This window comes from Musa acuminata, chromosome BXJ3-7, assembly GCF_036884655.1.
Source record: "Musa acuminata AAA Group cultivar baxijiao chromosome BXJ3-7, Cavendish_Baxijiao_AAA, whole genome shotgun sequence".
Classification (NCBI taxonomy): Eukaryota; Viridiplantae; Streptophyta; class Magnoliopsida; order Zingiberales; family Musaceae; genus Musa; species Musa acuminata.
In genome coordinates this window covers 4,759,600-4,787,275 of record NC_088355.1, presented here as the reverse complement: position 1 = coordinate 4,787,275, position 27,676 = coordinate 4,759,600, and the positions used below count along the sequence as shown (strand labels likewise).

The following is a 27,676-nucleotide window of genomic DNA, read 5'->3' as shown; positions in this document are numbered from 1 at the left end:
TCTACCTATCTGTATCTCTGTCAGCTATATTCTTCTATCCGTAGGCAACATGAGCCAAGCCGTTAAAGATCGGCCAGCTTCGTTGACATCGAGCAAGGATTCGCATGTGATATCGAAGCTGAAACGCAAGATCAGAATCGTGCACATAGTCACGCCGGAGATCATAAAGACCGACGTCGACAACTTCCGGGAGCTGGTGCAACGACTCACGGGGAAGGCCGCCACGGGAACAGGCAGCAAGAAGCAGGCTACACCGGTGGCCGCGATCGGTGCACAGGAGGATGTCAAGGAAGAACTCGTGGAGGAGGAAGACGGCGGCGAGTGGTGGAAGGAGGGCGTCTCCGGAGGACCCTTGGGAGACACGGGTTTGATCTTCCAGGACTTGATCGATTTCCCGTTGCTTTCACATGAATGACCGATGTATGAGGAGGGGTTCAATGTTTTGCTTGCTTACGACGAAGACTGCCGAATCCTTGTCGTCTTTCTTTCTTCATCTATCTTCTTATTTTTGGTTTGATTTTTTGAGTTCTCGGAGGATGGATCGGAATTGCAGCTGGGTTTGAGTCAACGTGGATCTCTTAGCTTGATAATGGACGTGGGAATTTTTCTTGTTTCCTAGACTTTATAGCCACCTTGTAAATAAACGATACCAAAGGTCATAAAATATGTAGCATTTGCTAGCATATTTTGTCTGTCTGTGTGTAGCTCTACAGAGAATTGCAGGGAAATCTTTGGCTTAGGGAACTCTAAATATGAATCTTACATAGAAGCTCGAATAAAATACCACACTGGAGAAGGTTTTGCCCCCTTTTTTTTTGTTGGACTATGTGAACAATGCTCTTTCGAATACTTGGATCACCTTTTACTTGCGTATGGCTGCAACACTGTTGTGAATTGTGGTAAAAGAAATGGAACGAGAAACATTTTTTAAGCGTCCTGTAGGTTGAATGTAAAAAGATACAATGATACAGACATTCCGATATGCTAACCACAAAATACGGGCGAGAGACTGGCATATATATATAGGTGATAAATATGAACCATCATTGACTCTTTGCACCGCCTTATCTTTTATATATATATATATATATATATATATAGTAGTACGAACCAAGGGATCATTCTGAATTAAACGAGAGAATTGATGATAATATATATATTGGTCTGACTTGAGGAAGTGGCTTCCTAATGTTCCTAAGCCATGGTGGATGATACACGGTCACTAAGTACTTGAATTAGATGGCTTCTGCACACGCTACTACTGTTGCCGCTTCACAAAACAAAAAGTTGGCCGCGTGGGGTGTGGTCACGTCACAGAAGCAATGGGATCGACTCATCTAAATATGGTCACAGGGATCACCACATGCTGCAAGAACTTCGTACAATAGATTCTCTTTTCAATCAAATGCTTCCTCCACCGGCAGCGACTTCACAAGTACGATACATCGGAATTGATCCGCGAGTATCCAGAAAACTAGCATTATTTAACTCGAGTCATGCAAATCTGCCAGCAACAAACACCACTTTTCAACACATTAATCAAACGGGCTGTAAGAAAAGAAAGTGCCATTAACTGCATAAATACAACTCAAAATATGAGAAATGTCTCTAAATTTATGAGAGACTCCATAAGATGGATGATAAGATAAAAAGAAGGCATGATGGCAAGGAAAGAAGGTACATTTCTTCATGCAGCAGACTTGCGAAGCTCACTTGCCCCATGAGCGAAGTGGCAACGATCACCAAAAGTGCATGCTCCTTTGCCAAAGTTCTCACACAACTTGGTTTTATAGTTGCTTCCAGGGCCAGCCGATGCTGCAGGAGCTGGATTCCTGGCTGCTATTCCAGTGCTGGCACTAATATTAACAATTAGTTCTCTAACCATTGCACTAGCCTGCTTGATCTGGTCAAAAGATCCCTCCAGTTCAATGTTCCTCAGATTCGGGTCTGACTCGTGATCTCGGATGGACAGCTTTGCACCAGTCATTCGGCAAATCTGCTTCGTGTTAACCCCACCTTTACCAATTATAGCGCCTGCAAGGGATGCATCCACACTAATCTTTGCGGTGGCAGAGGCTCCAAAGCTAGCAGCAGCTGCATCCACACCTGCAGGGGGAGGCAGCTCAAATCGGCCTCCCAGTCGTCCCCCCATTGACGGTGCCATTGGACCATCCAAAGAAGATAAGATGGGCTTGCCGAGCTCCCGCTCGCCATGAGCAAAATGACATTTCTCTCCAAATTTGCAGCCTTCAGCTGTGTTGTACTTGTTGCATATACGGGTCTTCACGGGAGGTACAGGAGCACCATCATGAATGGCAGGATGAGCCACTGGATTCCTCGATGGAGGTCCAAGTGCTGGATTCCCTAAGTTGGTCATCTGTGCAACAGCCTGAAGGCCACCAGGAACATAGTGGAGAAAATGGCAACCCTCTCCAAATGGGCAACCAGCAGTGCTGCAGGGTAGCAACTCGTACATCAGGGTTGCATATAAAAATAACAGAAAGCCATAAACAATGAAAATAAATAAAAAAATGCATGTTTTAATAGGACAAGATTTTTATACAAAATCAACATCCAACATGACAAAAAAAGGAATGGGACTGTCCAATGGACAGAAGCTCCGACCAATATGTAGTTAGGGTTAGGATCATTGCAAGCAATTTTACCTCCACAAGTACAAAGGTTGTTTCCTTGGTAACCACAATAAAAAATGTCTCCAAATTTATGAAACATAGCCAACGGTAATATTTAAAATAATTAAGTTACAGATTAAAGTTCGATGATAAGACACTTGAAGTCATTTCCCATTTTACACCACATCAAATTTACGGCAACAAGCACCCCCTAAAACAGTAGCCTCAAAGCTAAGATGAAATAACTAAACAGATAAAAAACATCAGGCATCGTATACTGAAATAATACTGTCAACAACATGACTATTTAAAGAAAGCTCTTCAGCATGTGAATAATACACAAAAACCAAGGAAAACATACCATTTTAGTCTCAAAAAATGCAAAATTATATGATTTTGAAGGATGCTGTGTGGAACAAATTAGAGTCATGTATGACCACCAAAAAAGCACTATCTATAGAGTACAAGCATGTGACAGAGGACAACAAACGACATTACCAAGTATACCAAGAAACACCCACCGCCACCAGTTTACGTGGTTTAAAGTTTTCTTCACATAATACCATGCCAAGTGTCAATTCCACAAAGTAGCCAAAGAAATGCTCCTCATGAAAAATTTCATCAAAGGCCACCCAGTCAACCATATGCCAATTTATTGCACATAAGTAGTCAAACAAATTCACAGTTTGACAAATGTGAATAACAAGTTCATTTTCATCCTTTTACTATATCTGCTTATTAGATAAAAACTACTTGTTCAAATATGATAATATTAAAGTGTGCTATTCACAACTGGGATTTAGGTTGTCAAATGAGTCAAGATGGTTCCATAAATGATGCCATCTTTAATGGAAACACAATGTCATGCATATAAAAATGTTCCATGTCATTTCCCTTAAACAACTGGAAGGAGTGGTCTGGCATTACAGTGCAATCTTGCCTTCTTAGAAGATTTGTAAACGATGTCACACTATTGTCATCTACATGCTCGATAAACATCAAAAACATATTTCTTAACAATTTGCGTACTTGATGGTCCATCTACACTTACTTTTTATACTGCAAATAAGAAAAACAAGAAGATCCCTACAACATCAATGACAAACAATGTGCACAAATATTATCTTTTGACAAGATAATACTGTTTTGAAAAAACTCAGGATTAATCCAATAAAAACATCAATTACAAACAAAACTCAACTTGCTAAGACAAATAGCAAACAATTGCATATAAGTAACCAAGTAACTGGAAGTAACCAGCTGTATCAATAATCAATCATATTTATCTTGCTTTATGGTTGCTATGATGTTGAGGATTTTGATAACCAAAGTGCTCTTGTGAACTCCAATTTACGCTGTTCAGTGTTGTTAACTTGATTAGAGCACATAAACCTGTATCACAATCTTAAATGACTGATAGATTAGCAACAAAAACACTGGTCCATAAAGTATAAAAATTTTAATTCAATTTTCATATACAGTTGCAGAAACAAAAGTTGCTATAGGATGTTGATTTTAGATGAGCTAGGATTAGAACCTGAAAAACTTGGTGCATGGCTTCGATTTGCTTCCTATACCAGATTGGAAAGAGTCCGTTTCTGTATAACATTAATTATGTGTTCTCAGTTAAGTTCTGCTCATTTACTATTAATAGTTCAAGTACACATTAAACAACCTACTACCTTTGATAAAATTTTAGCAATAAAATTTTCATTTACAATAGAAAGTCAGATCAACACTATAATCTCAATTAATAAGTAGATATCTCAAACTTGTTTATATTATGACAAACTGGAGATCCATGATGACTATTACCAGAGATTTATCATCTGTAGAAAATCATAACAAGACATATTCATTCATTAAGCAATAATTGAGACTAACTGCAATTTAATTGAGGTATAGCAGCACAGTGGAATTATCTTTAAATAATGATGCAACAAGATGGTAGTGAATTAAAAACTTAAAACATTCATGATCTTTATAATCATAGGAATTTCTGCATGACATCCAAGCTCTTAGACCCAGCACCTTCTTTTAGGTTGATCAAAATATAAAGGAAGCTACAAAAGATCAGTGGTTTATTTAAATAGGTGCCCGGGCACTCGCCTAGGCGCTCGAGTGAGGCAAGGCGAGACCCGAGCACCTCAAGTGTCAACCAGGCAACATGCTTCAGTGAAGTGCCGCCTGAGCACTTGCCTAAACCTAGGCGTTGGACACCTTGGGCGAACGCTCAGTTCAAATGAAGCAACCTGACCAAACTTTCGAAGTTTGGTTCAGTTGAACAGTATGATTGAACCAACTAGCAACTTTCTTTTACAGCACCCATAAAACCCACCCTCCGCACCCCCGCGCGACCCCGAGCAATCAACCCTAGCGCAGCTTCTGCCTCCACCGCCAATGCTTCCACTGCCCCTGCCTCCTCCGTAGACGCACAAGACCAAGGCTTCCTCTGTCACTGACGAACGAGTCCGACAACCTAGCCTTCATGCGCAATTTCCTTCCATCATCGTTGCTTCCGTGTGTTCCACCGTCGAGGGAGAGGATCGCAACTTCCTCCGCCACCGATAGCCACCTTTGAAGCTTCCTCTGCCCACAACGTCGTCAATCGCAGCTTCCACAGTTATCACTACTGTCGTCCGCAACTTCCTTCGCCGCCACTGCTATCATCCATCGCTTCCTCCACCGCTGCTGCTACCATCCACAACTTCCTCCACCGCGTCGTCGTCTAAAAGTTCCTCCATCACCGCAACCCTCTCCTTCCCCACTTTTCACTGTCAGTGACTCTTTTCTCTCTCTCTAACAATTGCTAATAATATTTTAATTTATAAAATTATATTTACTAATTGTATTAAAAATTTTATATTTTAATATTTTAAAGCGTCTGGCTTCGCTTGGGCTCGGGCATTTTGAGACCTTGGCGCCTTTTGGCAACCAGCGCTTTCCAAATCAGTGCAAAAGATACCCAACTAAAGCTTTTTAAGCTAGTTAAAATATTTGTGTCATGCTGTCATTTAGAGGCTGAAACAAAAGACAAGGACATCTACTTTTGAGACAGACGAAACTTTGATAATAAAACTGGCAGTTATGATAATAAGCTACATGTCTCTCTATCAAACTTTTCAACAATACATATTGCATATTGAGGAAAATAAAAATTAAGAAGAGCAAAACATCTGTACATGTTTTTTTTTTTTTGTGTGTAGGACACTTGGGAAGGTAACTGCGTCGTGATTAAGGATATATTCTCTCAATGAAATTATCCAATAAAATGCATCTGAAGTCTTAATCAGACACTAAACAAATCAAACAGAATCATACACCTTAAAACCACCGAAGCCCTTCTGAATCAGTGAAGAACATAACTATCAAGTAATATAATAATTTTATGACAGCAAAAAAAGGGTGAAAACTACACTTCTTGAAAAAAATTATAACCTTAAATACCATTTAGCTCAAAATAAACACGAGAATAAATAAACAATAATCTTTGCATGAACAAGAGAAATCTCAAAAAATTAAAGGCGACAGTGAACCCACGCTTTCCCTCTCCGAAATCTAGAGGCTACACTAAAGCATGGTATGGTGCATACAAGAACCTCGTCAATCCGAAAAAGGAAAAGGAGAAGAGAAACGGAGAATAGCATGTAATAGATTTTAATCCAACCTCTGAGCCGCTTCGAGCCAGCGCCGCCCCCATTAGCCACCTCCGGCCTCCCTCTCTTGCGAGCGGCTTCCATTGCGACCACCAGACGATCCGGATCACCGAGTGGGTGGTGACTATCAGACGAAGGACAGATCGAGAGAGGAAGATAAGAGTGGAGAAATCTATATCGACCGAAACCCTAGCTAGGGTTTGGAGACCGCAAGAGAGAGGAGCGGGGACGGCCGAGCCTCCTCGAAATGACGCGAAACGTTGTAGCAAACACCTATTTATAGCAAATGGAGAAACGGAGGACTCGAACCGTCGGATGTTAAACGAATTCAATTTCTGATGGCAGTGGGTTTGAAGTCCGCGCCGCAAATGGCGAGGCCTACCCGACATGACATCACGTGAGACCACGTGCCCGTGGTCGGTGACACGTCTTTGATGGGCTCTGTCACGTGAGTCTGATAGGCTTCCGGCCCATTAGAGTCTAACATACTAATGGGCCATCTTTATGTAGGTTTACAATATATTACATATAGACATATAAACATATGACTTCGGATCAGCTATATTCGATCCCAATTTATGTTATTCATTTTATCTCAGGCTTTTACGATGGAGTAATAATCCCATAAGAATGATGAATTTATATTTTTTTGTTATTTTTGTGTGAATTGATGAATAATTATATTTAAATTTGACATGTTTTTAATATTATGTACTCCAGAGCTAATGAAGTATACATATGATTGCAATGAAAATGACGCAATTGTTGCAAAGAGAGGAATAAAAATCATTGATAGAGGGGTAGTAAAGAAATAAGGATGAGAGAGAAAGAAAAAAAAGAAGAGTGGAGACGGAGGCATCGATGAAAGAGAGAGAAGTTTGCGTGAGGGAGATACGGTGGAAACTGAAGATTACAATGAGAGGCCATAAGAAGTGAGGTCACAAATGGAGATGAGATGGTTATTAGAAGGTAACCAAAAGGTAAAGAGTGAGAGGTGAGTATGCATGAATCAGGAGAACCTCGTTAATCAATGATATATTTGATCTTTGCATAGTATCAAAAGTGAAGATAATAGTTCCTATCCACATGTTTACCTATGTGAATAAGGGTCTAAGGTAAGAGGCGCAAGTTAGAATATGTCTGAGGCATATAAGTTGAGAAAACTTGATCTATGTAAGAAGAAACTCATCACAATGAGAGGTACAAGGTAGAATATGTCTAAAATATATGAGTTGAAGAAACCTGACTCATGTAAGAGAAAACTCATGATAATATGATGTATAGGATAAAATGTACCTAATGTGCATGAGTTGGAAAAACTTAACCCACGTAAGAAAAAATCTATCATGGTCGATGGAACAAAATAAAATATATTCGAGGTACATGAGTCGAAGAAACTTGACCCGTGTAAAAAAAAATCTACTACGACGAGAGGTATAAAGAAAAATATATTTGAGACACGTGAGTTAAGAAAATCGTCACGACGAGAAACACGAGATTAAATGTGCTAAGGCTCGAGAATCGAAAAAAATCTAACCTCACAATAAAAAACTCACCATAGCAGGAAGCATAAGGTAAAATATATCTAAAGTGCATGAGTTGAAAAAAAGACATGTATACGAGTAAATCCATTATGACGGGAGACACAAGAAATAATGCCCAAAGTACGAAGGTCAAGTGGTGACCACTCCATTACTTGAGGTGGGTAGGCCACTGCCTAATGTAACTCATCAACTTGATGGCCCATACAAAAAAAAATAAAGAAGAAGGGATCAGGAGATGTACACACCATTAGCAGAAACAATGCCTCTCCACCTGAGATGGGTCCCTCGATGATAAGAGAGTCTTTGTAGTCTACTTCTATCTCTCGCTTATTATCCTCACCACAACCCACGTCACCACTGAGGTAGGGACATTAGGAAATCTAACTCTCTTTTTTTGGCTTGAGATAGGGAGCTCAAGCACCCGACCCTCCCTTTTCGTCGCCATTGAACCGTGGAGGTCAGGAACCAACCCCCTGCTTTCTTTACCACCAAGCCACAAAAATTGGGAGATTGATACCCATCATTGCTAACCTCCACGCCCAAAGGAGGGTCCGGCTCACGTTGACAAGAATTGATATGTTGTTGAGGGGGGCCCGTCGGAGAGTAGCAACCCTTCGCTGAGATGCAGAGGTCAAGCACCATAATCCCCCTTAGTACCAAGGCATATAGGTTGAGCGTCCCGACTCTCTCACTCTCGAAGAGTGCCCATTGGTGAGGAATAATCTCTTGTTGAGAGATGGAGGTCAATTCAAAGCACGAGTCAGACACCCCCAACCTGTCAGTATCCATCTAATAGGCATTGTCGAAGAACCAATCGAAGAGGTATAAACTTACTATGTTGGTTAAACTAGACGTTATGCTTGGCCAAAGAGTCTAAGGCAGGTTAGTGTCCACGTTGGAATGAAAAGACAAATGATATAGAGAACATCATTAATCAATCATTATCAAATACATAGCTTTCGTATAATGTCCAGACTGTAATGAGAAAACAAAGGCCACCCTCTATTAATGTGGATAAAGGGTCCAAGGCAAACGACTGTAGGTTGTTCCTCTTTGTCAACCGCGTGAATAGAAAAATCTTTTCCAACCTTAGTCTTCGTGCAGGTAATATATTAAGAACTTAACATTTTCACATTGAAGATATTTCAAACAATCCTACGTATTGGTCGACCAATACGTTAACGATTTCTTTTGATAACAATAACTAAGGAGAAAGAAAGGGAAAAGGTCATATCTAAAATAATAAGAATATATTTCTTCTATAATCATAATTAAGATTACTGTAGTAAGTAATTCATAAAAGTAATAATAAATTTATTTATTTTTACTATTGACAATTCCTCAATATTGACGGTCTCTAAATTATCGATTTTATTTTGTTCATAATTTCTTATTTTATTCTCATTGTTCGACGTTGTTCTGTAATAATAATCTGCAACGTGAGAGCTCTGCCGGTTAACTTTGCGGGACCGAGTCGTCCCTGACGTCGGCAACGCACCGTTCCCTCTGCGTCGTTATCTTTACTGTCCCTCGTCTCCCTCGTCCTAACGTCCGCTTCCACGCCACCGTCGCTTTCCACCCACCCTACACGCCCAACACAACCGAAGAAGGATATCCTCCCCCTTCTCTCTCTCTCTCTCTCTCTCTCTCTCTCTCTCTCTCTGGGGATCCAATGGAACCCCCACTCGGTGAATCTTTCGGAAGGGGTTTGTTGTTGCTCAATCGAATCGGAGAACCCAATCGAGAATGAACTCATTAGGTGCGCCCCTCTTTCTCTTCCGCTCCGCGATCGTTTTTACGGGGCCTTTTATCTTTTGTGCAGCGATGGTTCGCCTAATCAGTCCACCTCTCTCCGATCGCCGCTGTTGATAGTTTTTCGCATCGCGAAACAATTTCTCTCATCGAATTACATTCTAGATCTTGGTTATAAAACAGAACAATTCTTCTTCTCTTCTGCTGGGATTAGATTTCTGGTAGAGACCCACTAGTTGATCGTGAGAACATGTGGATTAGGGTTTTACTTTGGCCTCGTCAAATTGGGATGGGATAGGCTCATGGGAGTGCGTATTCGTGCTGGACCTTCGCTTTTCCAGTCAATCTAGGCTTTGAACTAACTTGTAATTTGATCCGAGCAGGTTTCCACAGTAGAGTGTTGCATCAGATGATCTGATCCTCCTGAATAGCTGAAGGTAAATTTGAAGCTTCCTTTGTGTTATGTTCTTCCCAAAGAGAAGTAGCTTTGCAATGTTATTGCTGGTAGTGATTGGTAAGGGGCCAATTAAAAGCATCTTCTAGGATTGGGGATTGGATGCTTAGTTTTCTGCTTACTTGACTCCACTTTTTTCTATTGTTTTACTTGGTTAGAAACACATTTGTTTATGTTGTTGTCATCCGATAAACTCAATATTAAAAGATTTGAATACTTAGAATTCATGTTCCTTTTCAAGATTTTATTGGCATTGAAACACAATGATGTTGGCTTCATCTTTTTGAATAGTTTCTTTGTTTTTGTTCTACTTCTTTCCATCTATTACCAATCATTCACAATGGAAAAACAAATTGATCTGTTAAATCGATATTCCACTTCTTGTTTCTTGTAAAAGAAATTGTGGTAAATTCATTTGATCGTATCGTGAGATGGACAAGAAGATTGATGGAGGCCTAACATAAAAGAGTCAAGTAAAATCATTGTGTGTGTGTGTATGTGAACCTCATCAACATAGAAAGGTTAGATACCGGGGTGGGTTGCTCATATGTACATATCCCATATACCTCTAGAGAAGTATTGTGCCACATTTTCCTCATTTTATTGTGCAATGGAGAAACATAGGTTTAATCATATAGTGCAATCTGACCTTTGTTGGTAGAGACTCATTCTTAGGAAAGAAGTTTAGCCACTAGTAGTGGAGTGGAGCGCTTACTGCGATAGCAGAGTGGGTAAGTATTTCTTCGACATTCATTAGAAGTCTGTTTTAATTTATGGGATATTTTTTTTATTGTGTCAGTAATTTCGCCCTTCGATCTCACTGCATGTTTGTCTAAGATATTTAAGGCAAAAGTCATGCGAGGCGACCTTTGGTTGGTTTAGGCATTTAACTCGTTCCTTTTATCTTTGATTACTACTTGCGCTTTAGTTTCTCCCTTACTAGAATAATTAACTGCTAAGAGAATTTTGTTGCAAAAGCATTTCATCTTTAAACTTGAGTCTCTTTATCATTGTGGTGTTTATCCAGCTCTTGAGAGAGAGAGAGAGAGAGAGAGAGAGAGAGAGTTTTCTATATGTCAATTCTTTGTTCAGGAAGTTTCTTGGCCTTGCTTGTTTTAGCTGCTCATAATTCCTTTTCCTTTGTACTGTAACATAGTGTTGTTTGTTTTCTTTAACTTCATATATCTATATTTATGTGCACCTTTTCTTGCTAAAATCTGTTCATGCTAAACTCTAAAACTATCCTTGCTGATTCAACTGATCCAATTCGATTATGAAGGGGGCTGATCTTTAACCAAACTCCAACTTTTAAAACCTAGGAATGCATTTTGAGGTGGAAGGTGTTGACAGTATCCATTGTAGCCGCCCATGTTTTAAGTTCAGAGTTTGATTGTAGTCTGGTACTTGATGCTGTGCTTACTGTATGTTTATTTTGATTGGTTTTTACACTTCATGGATGTTCTTGGATCTTAAGACGAGTAACATATTATAATGCTTTGTGTACTGAGTGCTACAAAATCTACGTTTGATCAGTCACCTGTGGGTTCAAAATGGATGTCATGTAATCCCTGATACATATAATTTAAAAGAAATAGGAAGCGAGTACAAAACACTCCCGTAGTTTAATCATTTGTTGAATTTTGCAGGTTCTAATGCTACTTAAAGATTCTTCCGACGGCCACAGCAACCACTGCAGGAAGCAAAGTTTGTTTTGTGAGTGACGAAGAAGATTTACGGAGAGCTTCACTACTGCTGCTAAAAGGGAGTTTGTTATATAATCTGATAAGAGTTACACTTAGAACACACACATTCATTCGACCCTTACGAGGATGTTAATAATCGGCAACCGTTCTAAAAGCATTTACAAGGAGAGGCACATTCCTACATTCCTCATCAGCATGCTTTCCTTGAGACGAGCTTACAGTTAGTTGCCAGCGATCAATATCTTGCGAAAGAGACTGCAATTTTCCACACACCAAATGGCATATGGAATCTATGTGTCATCATCGTCACCATGTCCAACCAAACGGTCGCCATCAGAACCTTCTCTACCTCCACCGGCAGTCACGTCATCGCCACGGTACTTATCTGCTTGCTGGTTCCCACCGTACTGCCGCCGGTTTCCCCATCCCATGGATTGCTGGTGCGGGAATTGGTGCTCGCCCTCTTCTGCCAACAAAAAGAGAGGGCATGTTGTTAGCCTCCGTCGCCCAGTTGCAAGGATCTAAAAGAATCCAGAGTATATAACTTGACTTCTTAATTGAGCTTATCAAAAGTTGCCATTAGCAAACAAACAGAAACCAAAGGACGCCCGGTTCTACAGGAAAGGAAAGGAAAGAAAGACATCATGGTGGAATTCTCTTGATTTGGTAATTGCTGCGGCGGAGGCAAAAAGACAGACAACGGTAAGCAGTGATTACCAACCAGCCTATTATATTGAGCGGATAACAGATTCAACTGGTTCTGCTTTGTCACATGCAAAGCTTTGATGACACATGGGGAATATTATAGAGGAGAAGAGACTTTTTAGAATCGGAGGATCTCATGCACAACATGAATGGAGAATCGAGCTACATGTATTTACCACTCTCACCATCAGATGCATCAGCAAGCATTGCAATAGCATCAATCAGTGATTGTTCATGCTCCTGCAAAGATGGGGCACCTCAATGTTATTTCAGACAAACACATTGATGCTGAATAAAGGAGCGAGGTGGCATGTTTTCCCTACTTTCAACAACTTCTTGGCCTTCTCGATCTCGAGCGGGTCAGGATGGCTCGCACCGAAAACCTTCTCCACCTGATTGAAACAGGAAAGAGATGAGAGAAAAATATGCTGTCAAATGACACGGCAGTTGACAATGTTCCATGAATATCCTGTCAGATGATAGAACAGTTGACGATATGTTCCATGAATTCGTAAAATACATACTTCCTTTATAAGTGTCTCGGTGTGAAGGATCTCGATGTCACCGGCACGCTTCTTGCCGATGCCATTTTGGGAAGGAGGAAACTGTTTCTTAGCCTGATTCTTCATGGTTCCTCTTCCCCTTCCTGCTCCTGGAATGCCACCACCACGGCCTGTTGACCTTTTAACCCCACCCTGGCCAGGCCGATGACTGATACCCGGGTCCCCGCCCTCCCATCGTATATCATCTGGGGAAATCTACAATTAGGACGTGATTCAGGTTAGCCATCAGATAAAAATAAAAGTTGATCCATTGGTTTCTGAGGACAGCGTTGCTGATGTGAATGAATTAGTAGGGTTTACTTTTACAAGAGAACCAACCATAAATAAACGTCACATGAATCATATTAAAGTCCACTAATCTCCCTCCCGGAAGAAAATCCAGAACAGCTGAACTTAAATACTGAATTTTAGAGATCAGAAAATTCCATTGAGAAACAGTAAATGGCAACAGAGATTCTGATAATCATATGCTAAACTTACCTAACCACAAAAACTGAATAAACGAATAATTTGATACTAGGCATAAAGCCCAAAATATTACATGGGACAGATGGTAGTTGAAAGCACTTTCAGGCATAAGCTGCAAGGAACAAACTTGCCATGAGCATAAGAAACTTTTCACAGTGTAATAATACGTGGTTATCACATGTCTATCAGATTATATGATAACAGTCAGTTCACACAAAATGCTTTCATGTGGCTGTACCTGTAAACTATCTTGTAGATAAAAACACAAGCCACAGTTAGTTTTTTTTTTTAAACTTTGATTTAAAAATCTATATTCCCAAAAGTTACTGTAAGATGGTAACCAACATCTTCAAAGGTTCTCATACTATACAAATTTGAGGAGAGAAATAAATGAGGCACTTAGCATGTAAGTTAAAGTGCTCTGTTAGCATAAATCAAGACTTCCAAGTTTCTACACCGTAAAGTCCACTCGTGTGTGAAGTATTGTGAAGTATTTTAACTTGAACTCCATCAAGAAACGGTAATGGAAGTTGCACAAAGGTGCATAGACCTATATTGGCTTGCTTTTTGGCATCCTCCTCTACATGGCACTATGTCCAGCAGAAAGCCATTTAGTTAAACTGTGCAAACATTTATAACTTGCACTATGGTATGTCCTCCATACCATTAGGTCTGCAAAGATATGCCATCTGAAATCGTTTTCCTGTGTCAGTTATAATATCAGGTAGTCTTGGCTATAATGTGTGTTTGAAGTATTTTAAGAACCTCTTAATTCTGTTAATATGGAAGTGCACAACCAACAATGACCATATGATGGGGGAGCAGGGGTACAAGGATAAGAAATGTGCAAGATATGTTACACCAGGAAACAACTAAACACCTACTCAAAGCTTGTATTTCTTTGAGGATGCATGCTATATCGAGTTAACCTAGGAAACTGAACTTCAAGCAACATCAATATTCTGAAAGATCCTTTTATTCTTTTTCTCACAATTCTCGGAACAGCTCTAACTTTAGGTATTAGACAATCTCCAAGATGAAGGCTACCACTAGTTAGTCTATAACACTAGTAACAAAGTACTTTTTGATCTCATGCTCCTGGAAAGCTGTAATGTGCAAGATATGATGGGGGAGCAGGGGTACAAGGATAAGAAATGTGCAAGATATGTTACACCAGGAAACAACTAAACACCTACTCAAAGCTTGTATTTCTTTGAGGATGCATGCTATATCAAGTTAACCTAGGAAAATGAACTTCAAGCAACATCAATATTCTGAAAGATCCTTTTATTCTTTTTCTCACAATTCTCGGAACAGCTCTAACTTTAGGTATTAGACAATCTCCAAGATGAAGGCTACCACTAGTTAGTCTATAACACTAGTAACAAAGTACTTTTTGATCTCATGCTCCTGGAAAGCTGTAATGCAGTTTCTTTAAATCGAAAGAATATCTAGATCGCTTCCATAAATAAATCAGTAATACATCCACATTCTGCATTACAAGAATCAAATTTGTGCACGTTTTATTCAACCAAAGTGCAATAGAGCAAATACAAGAGTGGAATGTAAGTTCCACATTCTTTTCTGAAACCCTGATAACCATGAGCATAAAAAATGAGAAACAACAAAAAAATGCTTTGAGGGTGTAAGCAATTCAAAGGGAAAGTCACCATAAATAACATAAAAGTCCAAATATGATTTCCAATCAGCAATAATTAACGAAACTTTATGAATCAATAGTTAACTATAGCAAATTGATGTTCCCTTTCATTGATAAAGTATTGAAAATGGAAATGAAGGAGAATGGAACATGTCATATGCAACCTAACAAGTTTATCACTGGGAGAGACCAAAGTTTTAAGTGCATTGTCAAACAAATAGGTACAGCTATAAGATGGACTTTGTAAGAGACCTATGGAAACAATAAAAGACAAGGATCCTAAAAAATTCTAGTGGAACCTTAAAGATAATTCCATCAGAGCAAAAAGCCAGAACAAAAAGTACCAAAAAACACCTTATTGTAGGCCTTTTCTGTCCTAGCTCAGGCATGGTACTAGCAAACTTAATCATAACCCTCTCCTAATAGTAAAAATTAAGTGTCTTTCTTACCTTCTTTATTTGTTAAAGAAGCAATTCAGTATTTTACATTATGCCATATGTTAAACCCTTCTCTTTCATCAACTTTTCTGCAGGGTTATGAAGTTCAGTCTGACAATATTTTAGTCGATTGAGACTTCCCAATTAAGGAGCTGGAATCAGTTGATACTTGTTTCTAAATCCAAATTTTATTGGTCACAAAACACCAAAGCCTCCAGAGTCGATGGTTCCTCTCCTAGAAAAATATATAGTGCATATGTAAAAGGGTAGTACCCCTTTGTGTGACCCATGTCTACCGGGAAGACAGCACTAAGGCAGACTGGGAGGCGATTCAATCTTATTCAATACAACATAATGACTTCAAGCCATCACATGGAACCACATCTTTGGAGCACTCACTGTGATTTAATAATTCCACAAGTTTCTACCAATAAAAATAAGCTAAAATAATGTCCATGCAAGGTCAAAAATAAATACACTATACATTGTTGGCAATAGTCACTGGGCATAACATAGGCAATGTAACTTTGACATAGTAAAAAACAATTAACTTACATCCTTCAAATTGACCCATTCCCATGTCTCATCTTTCGTGTCAATATCATAAACCAGAGCATGAAGACCCTACCAAGTGTTGATGATAAAAAAATTAAAAACAAGCAATGCTACAAAAACAACAAGGAAGAAAGCTGGAGCACTTAACAAACTCACTTCAACTGGATTATAATCAGTAATAACAGCTTCATAAAAGTTATTATCTTCAGGCCACCTAGTCATGACCTTTCGCCCAATTAGCGGATCATATGGTGTCTTTTTGGCTGGATCAATCATAGGAGCACCTGAAGAATTCCTACTTGCCACTTGGCTTCTTCCACTAGGACCTGCAGAAGGATACTGCATAGACTTCATCGAAGATACACCAGGCAACGTCTGAGCCTGCAATTTCGATATAACTTCAATAGAAAACTATTGTGTACATGTCTAAGTAACATACAATTCTAAGAAACAAGTAACTATATGCATTGTCGTAAGCCCAATAACTTACTGATTTAGGTTTTTTTCCCTTGGCTGCTGTTGCAGTTCCCCTTTTCGCAGCTGATGATGATGGCTGCATGGGAGCCACAACAGGCTGTGATTGCAGACCAGGAGATGGTGCATCCAAGGACAACGAAGGTACAGGCTGAGATGTTCTTTGCCTCTTTCGAGAGGCTGAGATGGTGGGACTTGGTACAGGTACATCTGGTTGAACATTATTAAACATCCCAGATTGGAGCCCACCTGCTTGCCTCCATTCCCTAAATAAAAGTAACGATGAAGGGGGAAAAAAAACAGACAACAATAGATCATTGGCCGTGATCCCATAAATCTATTTATTAGCAAACCTTATTCTTCGAATAATGTCATCGGCATTAACCCTGCTTAATAGTTCTCTATGTTCCTCATCCGACACTCTGAGCTCCTTTCTGAGTTCGGTTATTAAACTTTCTTTCTCCTGAAGAAATATGCTCATCGGAAACCAATTAGTAAGCAAAATTTACATGTGAAAAAAGAATAGACTAATACAAAACAGCTACGGTCATTTTGTGTGGATAATTACCCAAGTAATGGCATCAGACTGAGCCTTAAATGCTCGAAGAACAGAACTGTATGCCTCTTGCTCAAGTCGATGTATTTGGGTTTCCATATCATTCTGCATTCTAGCATACGGAATGGCGCCAATAGTTGCTCTTCCATTACCAGTCACTTGTCCTCCTCTTATACCCCTATTCTGATGCGGCGGAGGAAGATCATCATCAGTTCCTGCAACCATTTAGTGACAATAGAATGAATAGCGCCATATTACAAGCACATAAAAAGGTAAAAAAGATTGCCAAAGATGCTAAGAAAGAATGCTCCATGATAGATCTCTTTATCCAGCCCACGGGAACTCATCTCATTGTGGTCCAGGGTAAAAAAGGGATGTCTCACATCTGAATACAGCTTAGGGAAAACAAAAAACTGTTACCTGTCGCATTGCCACAATCACCGAATGACTCAAAATCAAACTGAAGTAAAATTTCTAACAAATGACAAGTACATTAAGGTTCTCACCAACAGGAAATTTTTCACAAAATAGAAACCTCCATCCCGTAGAAAAGTTGAGATGATGACAACTTTGCTACATATTCCCGAGAATTGACTGACTAATAGAAAGGGAAATCTACTCATTAGACTTGTGTTCCAATTGCGGTAACATAGTGTGGCTCAGAAGTACTATAAATGCCTACGATCAGTATTTACCGGAGCAGACAAACAAAGGTAGAGAAGTTTGATTGGAACTTCAAGACGCTGGACCTGAGTAGCAGCAAATCAAGCTCAAAATCCTAGTTTCCCGACCTCTGGTTTTTCACTATAGCAAACAACTCTGATCCAACGAAATGAATAAAAACGCATTGTACGAAGAACATCGACGATGGCTTACGAAAAAATATAACCCTAAATCACAAATAAAAGCATGATAAGATTGGAAGAATGCTAAAGAAACGCTTACCACTGCTATCGGAAGGATCAAACTCCATGTCGGAAGCCCTTTGGGTACCGAATCCCGGCGGTGGTAGACCCCAAGGACTGCCAATCACGTCAAAATCAAAGAGGAGGAGGTTCCTCTTAACTAAGAACCAATTCGGAGTGACCAAAGGGAGTGATCTGGCAGCTCCAGCATCTATTTCGGTCAGCTCGAGCGGAGAAAACGACCCCTCGAGTAGAGCATGATAACACGATTCGATCAGAAATCGGAATCGGGCGACGGGAATTTGGGGGAGTTTCGGGGGGATCGGAGCTGAGGAGGCGATGGGAAGCAAAAGAAGGGGAGGGGAGCGAGGGTTCGAGGGGAAGCAAAAGGTGTGAAAGGGCGGATTCCAACGCGTTTTATAGTGCAACCTTTTTAACAGTTAATTCCTATTGTAAGTTCCGCTCGATGGATGGCATCGGACGGGTTCGGGTCCGGATAACACTTGGGCTACGCCAATCAATTCGGATTCGGGCTCGGCCCAGACCCGAATCTAGTTAATCCACATCGAGTCAATTAATTCGTTTTGGGCTCCGATCTATTTAATCACGTATGAATCCATTGAGAATAAGCTGGAAACAGTTGTGGTATTACATTATATTCCTCAAAATATTGTACTTATAGACTGCTTTATCAATTTATACGGAAAACGATATTTTAATATGAGGTAAAAGAGGAGAATTATTTTAAAATTCTAAGAAATGCTTTCTGGAAAATAAAGAACGATTTTTTCGATAATTCATATATATATATATATATATATATATATATATATATATATATATATAATAGAGTCTCTATTTTTAACCACCAACCGAAGAAACGGGAAGATATCCTTACTGCATCATCAAAACGTGGGCGCGATGCTGAGCCATTTCGCCTCTGTCCCTCTCCAATGCCTACCGAGGACTCCCTCGCCCTCCTCCTCCTCGCCCTCTTCCTCTTCCATTTCCTCTCCCCTCTTCGTCTCGATCTCTCGGTCCACTCACCTTTGGTGGCGTCCGAATCGGTTATCGGATGCACGGAGATGCGTTCTCCTGCATCGGGGGAGACCCGATCGCCAGATCGGAGATGGGGCAGGTGGGCGAAGGTACTCCATCGTTTGTCTGATGGAGTCCAAGACGGAGGCGCGGGTTCCAGGGGCCGATGGTAGCAAGAGGGGGCGGCTGAAGCTCGAGGCGCTAAATTGGGATCACTCCTTCGTGCGGGAGCTGCCTGGCGATCCAAGAACTGATACGATCCCCCGTCAGGTATTTGTTTCTGGATTTATTTTGCCGGTTGGATCAAGATTAGATCGTATTCGTCCATCCTCGTTCTGTTCCCCTTTGGATTCTTTGGTCACACGCGTGTCAGATAGTTCTTCGTATTATCATTTTCATTCTTGCCCTTGTTATTGTTCTCATCATCATTACTTCTGAGTGTAAGTTTATGTCGATATTTTTGCAAGAATAAGATATTATAGGCTGGTCTCGACAATCACAATGCGTTGATGAAGAGAGTTGAGGCCTTAGGAAGCGGCTAATCTGTTTCCAAATGGTTTCCAGGTGCTTCATGCTTGTTACAGTACAGTATCTCCATCTGCTGAAGTGGAAAACCCTGAACTTGTAGCTTGGTCAGAATCAGTTGCTGAGTTGCTTGATCTGGATCAGAAAGAGTAGACATCTTTACTAACTAAACTTACAGTTGTTCACCAGCTTAAATTCTATTATATGCATAATTTTCATACAAAAACACCAGCATTTTTCACCAAATTTCATCAACTGTCATTCATATGCAGACTTGTCTTAAAAGCAAAAGTAAAAAATGAGACAAGTTTCTTTTTCTTGTTTGATTCACAATTTGGCAACTCAACAATTTATAGAATGTACAATTTTCCCAGGAATATAATCTATCCATCTGTTCTGTTTATCTCCCACATGGATCACTAAATCTGAAATCCCTGGCAGATGAAGAGTCTATTGCAAGACACACATAAGAATTTTTTTGGTATATTTAGGATTTTGTTCTCCTTTTCCAGTTTGTGCAAAACACATGGGATTTTGGGAACCTTGTATGTTTATATTTTTTGGGGGGCTATTTTACATGGATTTCTGTTGACTTGTTCTTTTTCTGGGGTAATATGCTATTTGCATTGAGCCTTATTTTGACTTGTATAGTGATATCTGGTTGCAGGTTCATGCGGCCTGATTTCCCTATAATATTTGCTGGAGCACTACCTTTGAAAGAAGGGTTAGTTATGAACAATAAACTTTGATTCTGCACCATCCCCTTCACTTCATATGTGACAAGGGCCTGAAAGAATTGTCTATTATAGGTTGCCTTATGCTCAGTGCTATGGTGGTCACCAGTTTGGTAGGTGGGCTGGTCAGCTAGGGGATGGACGTGCAATAACTCTTGGTGAGATTCTGAATTCTCAAGATGAAAGATGGGAGTTGCAGCTCAAGGGTGCTGGAAAGACACCTTATAGCCGATTTGCAGATGGTCTGGCAGTTCTTCGTAGTAGCATCCGTGAGTTCCTTTGCAGTGAGGCAATGAATGGACTTGGAATTCCTACTACCCGTGCACTTTGCCTTGTCACCACTGGCAAATTTGTTACCAGAGACATGTTTTATGAGTATGTCACTGTGGAGCATATTTGTAGCTACTTTTTCTCTGCTTGTATATATAACAAAGCACTGCATCACACGCATTTTCACAAATTTGCTGCATCGTGGTTGGTATTCTTTAGAATTAGATAGGAAACTTCCTAGACTATTGACAGAGACATGTTTTACGAGTATGTCACTACTGCACATATTTGTAGCTATTTTTTTCTCGGCTTGTATATATAACAAAGTGCTGCATCACACATTTTTTCACAGATTTGTTGCATCATATTTGGTATTTTTTAGAGTTTGATAGGAACCTCCATAGATTATAGACAGTTGCACTTTGTGGTGGCACACACATATATAATTTCAGACATTTCCTAAGAAATGTTAATGTTTTTCCTTTCATCATAGTTTTCTATAACAAGGTATGGAATGCAGCATTTTGTTAATGAGAGATCATGAAGTGCTTATCTTAATGCCTGGATAGTTAAAACATTGGATTCTTTTAAATTGATGAATTAGCATCCTCTGATGGGTAAACCATCATGAAGAACCTTTTGCTTTTGATGATATCATCCTTCACTTATTTATGCCCATGTTCCTTGCAGTGGCAATCCTAGGGATGAACCTGGTGCAATTGTTTGCCGTGTTGCTCAATCCTTCCTGCGTTTTGGTTCATATCAAATTCATGCCTCTAGGGGAAAAGAAGACCTTGATATAGTTCGTACTTTGGCAGATTACACAATCCACCATCATTTTCCCCAAATCGGGACAATGAAAAAAAGTGATAAGTTGTCTCTTGAGGTTGGTGTAGAGGGTTCTTCAGTAGTGGATCTGACATCTAACAAATATGCAGGTAATGTGATCCACACACTGTAGTTTTTTAGGTTATCTGCACAAGTGGTATATCATATAGAAACAAGGTCAACATATCTGTAAATCCCTAATTCTTTGGCTGCCTTTTGTTGCACTCATCATATCAGCTTGGTCAGTCGAGGTTGCTGAGCGCACTGCTTCCTTGATTGCTAGTTGGCAGGGGGTTGGCTTCACTCATGGTGTTCTGAACACAGACAACATGAGTGTCTTGGGTTTGACTATCGACTATGGGCCTTTTGGTTTTTTGGATGCATTTGATCCAAGATATACTCCAAATACTACAGATCTTCCCTGGAGAAGGTACTGTTTTGCTAACCAGCCTGATATTGGCTTGTGGAATATTGGACAATTTACTGCAACTTTATCAGCTGCACAGTTGATCAACAACGAAGAGGCCAACTATGCAATGGAAAGGTTTTCTCTGGTTCTGGATGATAATATGTTTTGAAAAATTGTTCTTGATTATGTGTCGAAAAACATAGTCGATTATTGACATTTGTCTTGGATGTTTGTGTTTCTGCAGATACGCTAATAAGTTTATGGATGAATACCAATCCATAATGACAAGAAAGCTAGGTCTATCCAAGTACAGCCAACAACTCATAAGTGACCTTCTCAACAACATGGCTACCGACAAAGTTGATTACACAAATTTCTTTCGGTTGCTTTCAAGTCTAAAAGCAGACACTACTATTCCCAACAACGAGCTCCTTGTCCCTCTTAAAGCTGTTTTGCCGGACATCAACCAGGAGAGAAAGGAGGCATGGAGCAGTTGGGTGAAAACCTATCTCGAGGAGGTATGATTTTTCGTGATACTTTTTACTTTAGTATCGTTTTATAATATCCAGGTAGTGGACGTCCGTTTTGGTTCTGATCACATCTGGTGTAGAAGGGATTTAGCATGTAATCCACATAAGTTAGGGATGTGATCAATAGTTAAGTCTAGATGGAGAGGCCTAATTGGAGGATTCAATGAGCTATCACGGTCACCTAAGTAGCATTAGAGGAAGTTTTGAGATACAGCTTGACAAATGTTGAGATCGAATGGCATGCGAGAGGAATTAAAGGTCACATGGATAGAGTTCATGCAGAAAGAGTACATGCAAATAGCAAATTTTGTGATTAAGGCATTTGTTTATCTCTTATTTGCAAGATTTGCAACTGCAATGGACAGAAAATAAGTGCATAAGTCGCTCCGAAGTAAATCAGATAATTTTTTGACAATGATCACATTTGATCATAGAAGCAAATAGCGTTCAAGGTTAAGTTGTAGGTAGACTGATTGTTAGGTTATGTATGAGAAGAAACAATGTTTTTGTGCTCCCTCTAGTGGCTATGGTGCCCAAAGTCTGGCCGACAGGTTGCTGCGAGCTTAATGTCTACATTTCTTTAAGAAGAGGGGCTGGTTTGCTTATTTCACTCTTTCCTAACAGACTCTTTTCTTGTTTCTTCTGAAGCTGGTTTCTAATGGCATCCTGGACGAAGGACGAAAGGCTGCAATGGACTCTGTTAACCCCAAGTATGTCTTGCGAAACTATCTGTGCCAAAGCGCCATTGATGCGGCCGAGCAAGGAGACTACAGCGAAGTCCGCAGGCTGCTGAAACTAGTGGAGAATCCATATGACGAACAACCGAGGATGGAGAAATATGCAGGGTTACCACCAGAGTGGTCTTCCAGGCCAGGTGTGTGCATGTTGTCATGCTCTTCTTGAGGACGTGTATATAAGTGAACTGATATGGTCTTGAGACCTGAGTATAAATCGAATTGCTATGTAATCAATCTCTGATTGAAATGGCTGAACAATTTTCCTTCGATGATTGAGATAGATGCATCACTTTTCGGTTTATAAATCAATGTTTTCTTGCTTTATAATTGTATTGGCAGATTGGATATGCCCAAAAACTGAATTGAACTGTGAAACTAATTAGTTTTCTAACGAATCATAGTTATGGAACCTATCAAAATATCAGGCATATAAAAAAGATCAAATTGAAATGATTAATCCAATCAGTTCTTTTATGAATCATAGAAACTCAGTAGCTAAACAGGTCTAATTTTCAACACAAGCAAAATCAAGATGAATTATGGTGGAAGTTATTTGAGTAATATTAACCCCAATGATAATCCTTTATTCTTATCTTTTTAACTGGCCCAGTCATCATATCCGTTCCATGACAGGAGAAGAGGGAGAATAGAAATAATTATGGAAGAGGAGAGGAAGAAGAGTAGATAAGAGCGAAGAGAGGAAAATTAATATAAAAGGAGGGAAAAAAAAAAGAGGAAAGGGGAGTAAGAAAAAAAATTAAATTAAAATAAAAAGTGAAAATTAACACAGATGACTTATAATGCGTTTGTTTCCCTCCTGTAATAGTAATAAAGATGCATAAATAAATGGTCGTGACGCGTACAGACGACATGATGATGAAATGTACCGAGATGACTAGTATAGGCTAACCAAGCAGGGAAAGCACCGGCGACGACGGAGTCCCTGCGTAGAAAAGCTCTCTTGCCTCTCTGTCAGCAAACTATTGGTCGAATTGAGTGTCTATGAGTGGTTAGAAATTGCAGCACTGGTTCTCCGCATCATTAGCCACACAAAATCGTAAAACATTTAACACGCAGACTGACTTGGAGTCAACGAAGACAAAGACCTATGCGACGTTCCCCTTTTAATAAGGTAATGGTGTTTCCTAACGTTTCCCAGCAGATGACGAATCATGTGACACTATATTCATCATCTCTCACACAAACCCTCTGCCAATCTCATTATGACTCCTCCCTTCATCCTCGTCTTCCTCTTTGTTAACCCAAGTAATCACAGCTACCGCTGCTGGCCAGAGATACGCCAATATCACACGAGGCACCACCCTCACCGCTCAAGGCTCGCCCAGTTCATGGCTCTCCCCCTCCGGCGACTTCGCCTTAGGCTTCTACCCCCTCGACAGCGACACCTCCCTCTTCCTCCTCGCCGTCTGGTATGACTCGGCGTCCCCTAAGTCCGTCGTCTGGTCCGCCAACCGCGACGCTCCCGTCGCTGCGGGTTCCACCCTGCAGCTCACTAGCGACGGCCGCCTCTCCCTCAAGGACCAGGACGGCAAGCAGGTTTGGAACGCCGGAGCCGCCAACGCCTCCTTCGCTGCCCTCCTCGACACAGGCAACCTCGTCCTCGCCGCTTCTTCCTCCAACTTCCTATGGCAGAGCTTCGACTTCCCCACTGACACGCTCCTGCCGGGCCAAGTCCTGACCCAGGGCTCCAGCCTGCGTTCCCAACTCACCGATTCGGACACCTCCGATGGCCGCTTCCAGCTGGTGGCGCAGACGGACGGCAACCTCGTGCTCTATCCGCTGGCCCTTCCCACCGGAAACCAGTACGTCGCCTACTGGTCCACCGGCACGACCGGCTCTGGCAATCAGCTCGTCTATAACGAGACCGGCAGTCTGTACTATGCCGTCTCCAATGGTACCATCGCCGGCATAAGCCCTACCTCTACCTATTCCACGGGCAATTTCTACCAGCGCGCGAGGCTGGATCCCGACGGCGTATTCCGCCAGTACATCTACCCGAAGAATGGCACGGCCGGCGGGTCCTTGAGGAAGACGTGGAACGCGGTGGCCAAAGTGCCGCTCGACATTTGCCGAGATCTTGTGGTGGAAAACGTCGGCAGCGGCGTCTGCGGCTTCAACAGCTACTGCTCGTCGGATGGGGATCAGACACGCATCAACTGCATGTGCCCACCGCAGTACTCCTTTATCGATCCGGACAAGAAGTACAAAGGCTGCAAGCAGGACTTCCTACAGATCTGCGAGGGGTACAACCCCGGTGAATTCGAATTGATCCCCGTGGACAACGTCGACTGGCCGTACTACGACTATGAGTACTACACGAATGTGGACCAAGATCGATGCGCACGGTACTGCTTGGAGGACTGCTTCTGCGTGGTCGCCATCTTCTGGAGCAACGACGGGGGATGCTGGAAGAAGAGGCAGCCGCTGGCGCACGGAAGGATGGGTAGTTATGTTGATAGAAGGGCGCTGATCAAAGTGTCCAAAAGCAACGCTTCCCTGACTCTGCCGCCGGGCCCAGTGACTACTATAACAAAGAAGCAACGGACGCCGATGAACCGAGTCGGATCAGCGCTACTGTGGTGTTCTGGCTTTCTGAATTTGATCTTAGTTGCGTTGATGTCTGTCACCGTCTTAGGTCACCGCAGAAAGAGGGGTCAGATGCTTCAGCGACAGACCAGCATGTCCGTGGTAAATCTCCGAGTTTTTTCTTACCAAGAGCTCGAAGAAGCCACTAATGGATTTAAAGACGAGCTGGGAAGAGGCGCATTTGGCGTGGTCTACAAGGGGGTGTTGGCATCAAACATCAGGACCGATATTGCGGTGAAGAGGCTGGATAGGCTGCTTCACCTGGACAGCGATAAAGAATTCACCAACGAGGTGAGATCTATCGGGCAGACTCATCACAAGAATCTGGTCAAATTGATCGGATATTGCGACGAAGGGTCCCACAGGCTTCTGGTGTATGAGTACATGAGCAACGGGGCACTGACGGGTTTCCTGTTTGGCGATGTGAAGCTGCAGTGGGAGCAGCGAGTCCAAATCATCTTAGGCATAGCCAGAGGGCTGCTGTACTTGCATGAAGAATGCAGCACCCCTATCGTCCATTGTGATATCAAACCCCAGAACGTACTCCTCGATGATAAATTTGTCGCTAGGATTTCAGACTTTGGGCTGGCAAAGCTTTTAAAATCCGACCAGACTCGCACCATCACCGGCATAAGGGGAACCAGAGGGTACGTTGCCCCAGAGTGGTTCAAGAGCATGGCAATCACAAAGAAGGTCGACGTGTACAGCTTTGGCGTAATGATGCTAGAGATCATATGCTGCAGGAAGAACTTGGAAACAGAGATTGGGGAAGTGGAAGAGGAGGAACCGGTGCTGGTGTACTGGGCTTATGATTGCTACAAAGACGGGAGGTTGGACCTCCTGCTGAAGAATGATAAAGAGGCGATGAGTGATTCAAGTAGGGTGGGGAGGTTTGTTACGGTAGCTATTTGGTGTATCCAGGAGGATCCATCGCTAAGGCCCTCGATGCACATGGTGACCCAGATGCTAGAAGGAGCAGTTCCAGTTCCTATGCCACCTGATATTTCATCCTCCGCAAGCTCGCGGTAATTTCAATAGGTGGTCATGTAGAATCTGTAGTCGCTGTTATGCACTGTGTTGTTTCTAAGAGCCTCTTGAGTTTGTACCATGGCGTCCACTTCCCTTCTTCATTCTCGAAGACCTCAGAGCCGTGCTAAGATCTTGCGAGTGCAAGAATCAATAAGAGTGCAAATCGCTGCACCAAATTCCAATGCCATGAGAAAAATTTATGTATTTGTTACTAGTGCAACTGTAGTGTTCATGTAGTACGGATGCAGCTAATGTTTTTTATAATGCAATCTTAATATGAATTTTGTGACATGGAGCGTTTTACTGCATTTGTCAATGGGAATACATCGAATTTAATAGTCTTGAACTTATCAAAGATGACCACATTTTTATTTTCTTTTCTTGCCTCGATCTCTCCCTCTGTCCGTTTCTCTCCCCTCGCAATGTGTACTTGTCCTTGCAGCAGCACTGTAATATTCAACAGCATGGCTCATTCATTTCAGCCACAAAGAAACAACCGTCCCATATATTTCTACCCTCCTGAAAAATACCTAAAACGACCTTACCCATCAAGGTTTTCAACATAACTTCCTTTCGCGAGCCAAGTCGCTACGAGTCATGTCGAGGAAACGTAGCAAAGAGCTTGATGCGGAAAAGCTGTTTGTTGAAATGCCCGTAAGAAAAACTAGGGCTGATGAAAAAGCTGTTTCATATGCTGTTCAGCTGACATGATTTTTATAGAGTTCAATCAGCGAGTTTCACTTTTTTCAAATATTTAGAAGTATATGTTTTAGATATTTAAGAATATGTAAATTTGTTATACATTTGTGCCCATCATTTTGATGCGGATTGAACTTTTCTCCATTTTCCAGTCCAATGTTCCAACATCTGAACATAGATGGATATCCGGTTCTAGTTTCCTATA

General features: G+C 41.2%; 5 protein-coding genes and 1 long non-coding RNA gene across 9 annotated transcripts; 4 read left to right on the top strand and 2 right to left on the bottom strand.

Annotated features, from left to right (window-relative positions):
• The first annotated feature begins 49 nt into the window (after positions 1-49).
• Positions 50-415, top strand: LOC135643743 (uncharacterized). The gene has a single exon (XM_065161079.1). The coding sequence runs from the start codon at positions 50-52 to the stop codon at positions 413-415; it is 366 nt and encodes a 121-aa protein (XP_065017151.1).
• Positions 416-1,549: 1,134 nt separating this feature from the next.
• On the bottom strand, positions 1,550-6,553 carry LOC103990462 (zinc finger CCCH domain-containing protein 31). Its single transcript, XM_009409609.3, has 3 exons — positions 6,301-6,553; positions 4,171-4,231; positions 1,550-2,453 (listed from the first exon to the last, which is right to left on the bottom strand). Exons 1-3 carry the CDS (start codon positions 6,371-6,373, stop codon positions 1,688-1,690), a joined length of 900 nt encoding a protein of 299 aa, XP_009407884.2. The 5' UTR covers positions 6,374-6,553; the 3' UTR covers positions 1,550-1,687.
• Positions 6,554-9,393: 2,840 nt separating this feature from the next.
• LOC135643403 (uncharacterized) lies at positions 9,394-12,982 on the top strand. The gene is made up of 3 exons (XR_010498239.1): positions 9,394-9,592; positions 9,969-10,022; positions 11,686-12,982. It is a non-coding gene; the product is annotated as an uncharacterized LOC135643403 (long non-coding RNA).
• On the bottom strand, positions 11,790-18,462 carry LOC103990463 (protein EMSY-LIKE 3). 4 transcript variants are annotated; one of them, XM_009409610.3, is made up of 10 exons: positions 18,106-18,462; positions 17,173-17,375; positions 16,958-17,067; positions 16,621-16,870; positions 16,287-16,511; positions 16,131-16,199; positions 12,972-13,205; positions 12,771-12,839; positions 12,624-12,687; positions 11,790-12,208 (listed from the first exon to the last, which is right to left on the bottom strand). In XM_009409610.3, exons 1-10 carry the CDS (start codon positions 18,131-18,133, stop codon positions 12,033-12,035), a joined length of 1,428 nt encoding a protein of 475 aa, XP_009407885.1. In that variant the 5' UTR covers positions 18,134-18,462; the 3' UTR covers positions 11,790-12,032. The 4 variants fall into 4 exon arrangements, with proteins under 4 accessions (XP_009407885.1, XP_018684791.1, XP_009407886.1 ...); XM_018829246.2 differs by having other exon boundaries at positions 11,790-12,205; XM_009409611.3 differs by having other exon boundaries at positions 12,633-12,687.
• A 467-nt stretch (positions 18,463-18,929) lies between these two features.
• LOC135642299 (uncharacterized) lies at positions 18,930-23,412 on the top strand. The gene is made up of 8 exons (XM_065158317.1): positions 18,930-19,373; positions 19,668-19,777; positions 20,296-20,352; positions 20,438-20,737; positions 21,323-21,570; positions 21,698-22,004; positions 22,114-22,387; positions 23,048-23,412. Exons 1-8 carry the CDS (start codon positions 18,987-18,989, stop codon positions 23,300-23,302), a joined length of 1,938 nt encoding a protein of 645 aa, XP_065014389.1. The 5' UTR covers positions 18,930-18,986; the 3' UTR covers positions 23,303-23,412.
• An 886-nt stretch (positions 23,413-24,298) lies between these two features.
• Positions 24,299-26,772, top strand: LOC135643742 (G-type lectin S-receptor-like serine/threonine-protein kinase LECRK1). Its single transcript, XM_065161078.1, has 2 exons — positions 24,299-24,310; positions 24,430-26,772. The coding sequence occupies exons 1-2, from the start codon at positions 24,299-24,301 to the stop codon at positions 26,770-26,772; spliced, it is 2,355 nt and encodes a 784-aa protein (XP_065017150.1).
• Positions 26,773-27,676: the final 904 nt, after the last annotated feature.

Coding starts and splice junctions, on each gene's coding strand:
- LOC135643743 (XM_065161079.1), top strand. CDS start 50: ATGAGCCAAGCCGTTAAAGATCGGCCAGCTTCGTTGACATCGAGCAAG.
- LOC103990463 (XM_009409610.3), bottom strand. CDS start 18,133: ATGGAGTTTGATCCTTCCGATAGCAGTG. Junction 16,512..16,620: donor AGGGAAAAAAACCTAAATCA/GTAAGTTATTGG, acceptor TCGAAATTGCAG/GCTCAGACGTTGCCTGGTGT. Junction 16,200..16,286: donor CTGATTATAATCCAGTTGAA/GTGAGTTTGTTA, acceptor AACACTTGGTAG/GGTCTTCATGCTCTGGTTTA.
- LOC135642299 (XM_065158317.1), top strand. CDS start 18,987: ATGCTGAGCCATTTCGCCTCTGTCCCTCTCCAATGCCTACCGAGGACT. Junction 19,374..19,667: donor CTGATACGATCCCCCGTCAG/GTATTTGTTTCT, acceptor AATGGTTTCCAG/GTGCTTCATGCTTGTTACAG. Junction 22,388..23,047: donor TGAAAACCTATCTCGAGGAG/GTATGATTTTTC, acceptor TTTCTTCTGAAG/CTGGTTTCTAATGGCATCCT.
- LOC103990462 (XM_009409609.3), bottom strand. CDS start 6,373: ATGGAAGCCGCTCGCAAGAGAGGGAGGCCGGAGGTGGCTAATGGGGGC. Junction 4,232..6,300: donor TGGCTCGAAGCGGCTCAGAG/GTTGGATTAAAA, acceptor AATGTTATACAG/AAACGGACTCTTTCCAATCT. Junction 2,454..4,170: donor CCATGCACCAAGTTTTTCAG/GTTCTAATCCTA, acceptor GCTACCCTGCAG/CACTGCTGGTTGCCCATTTG.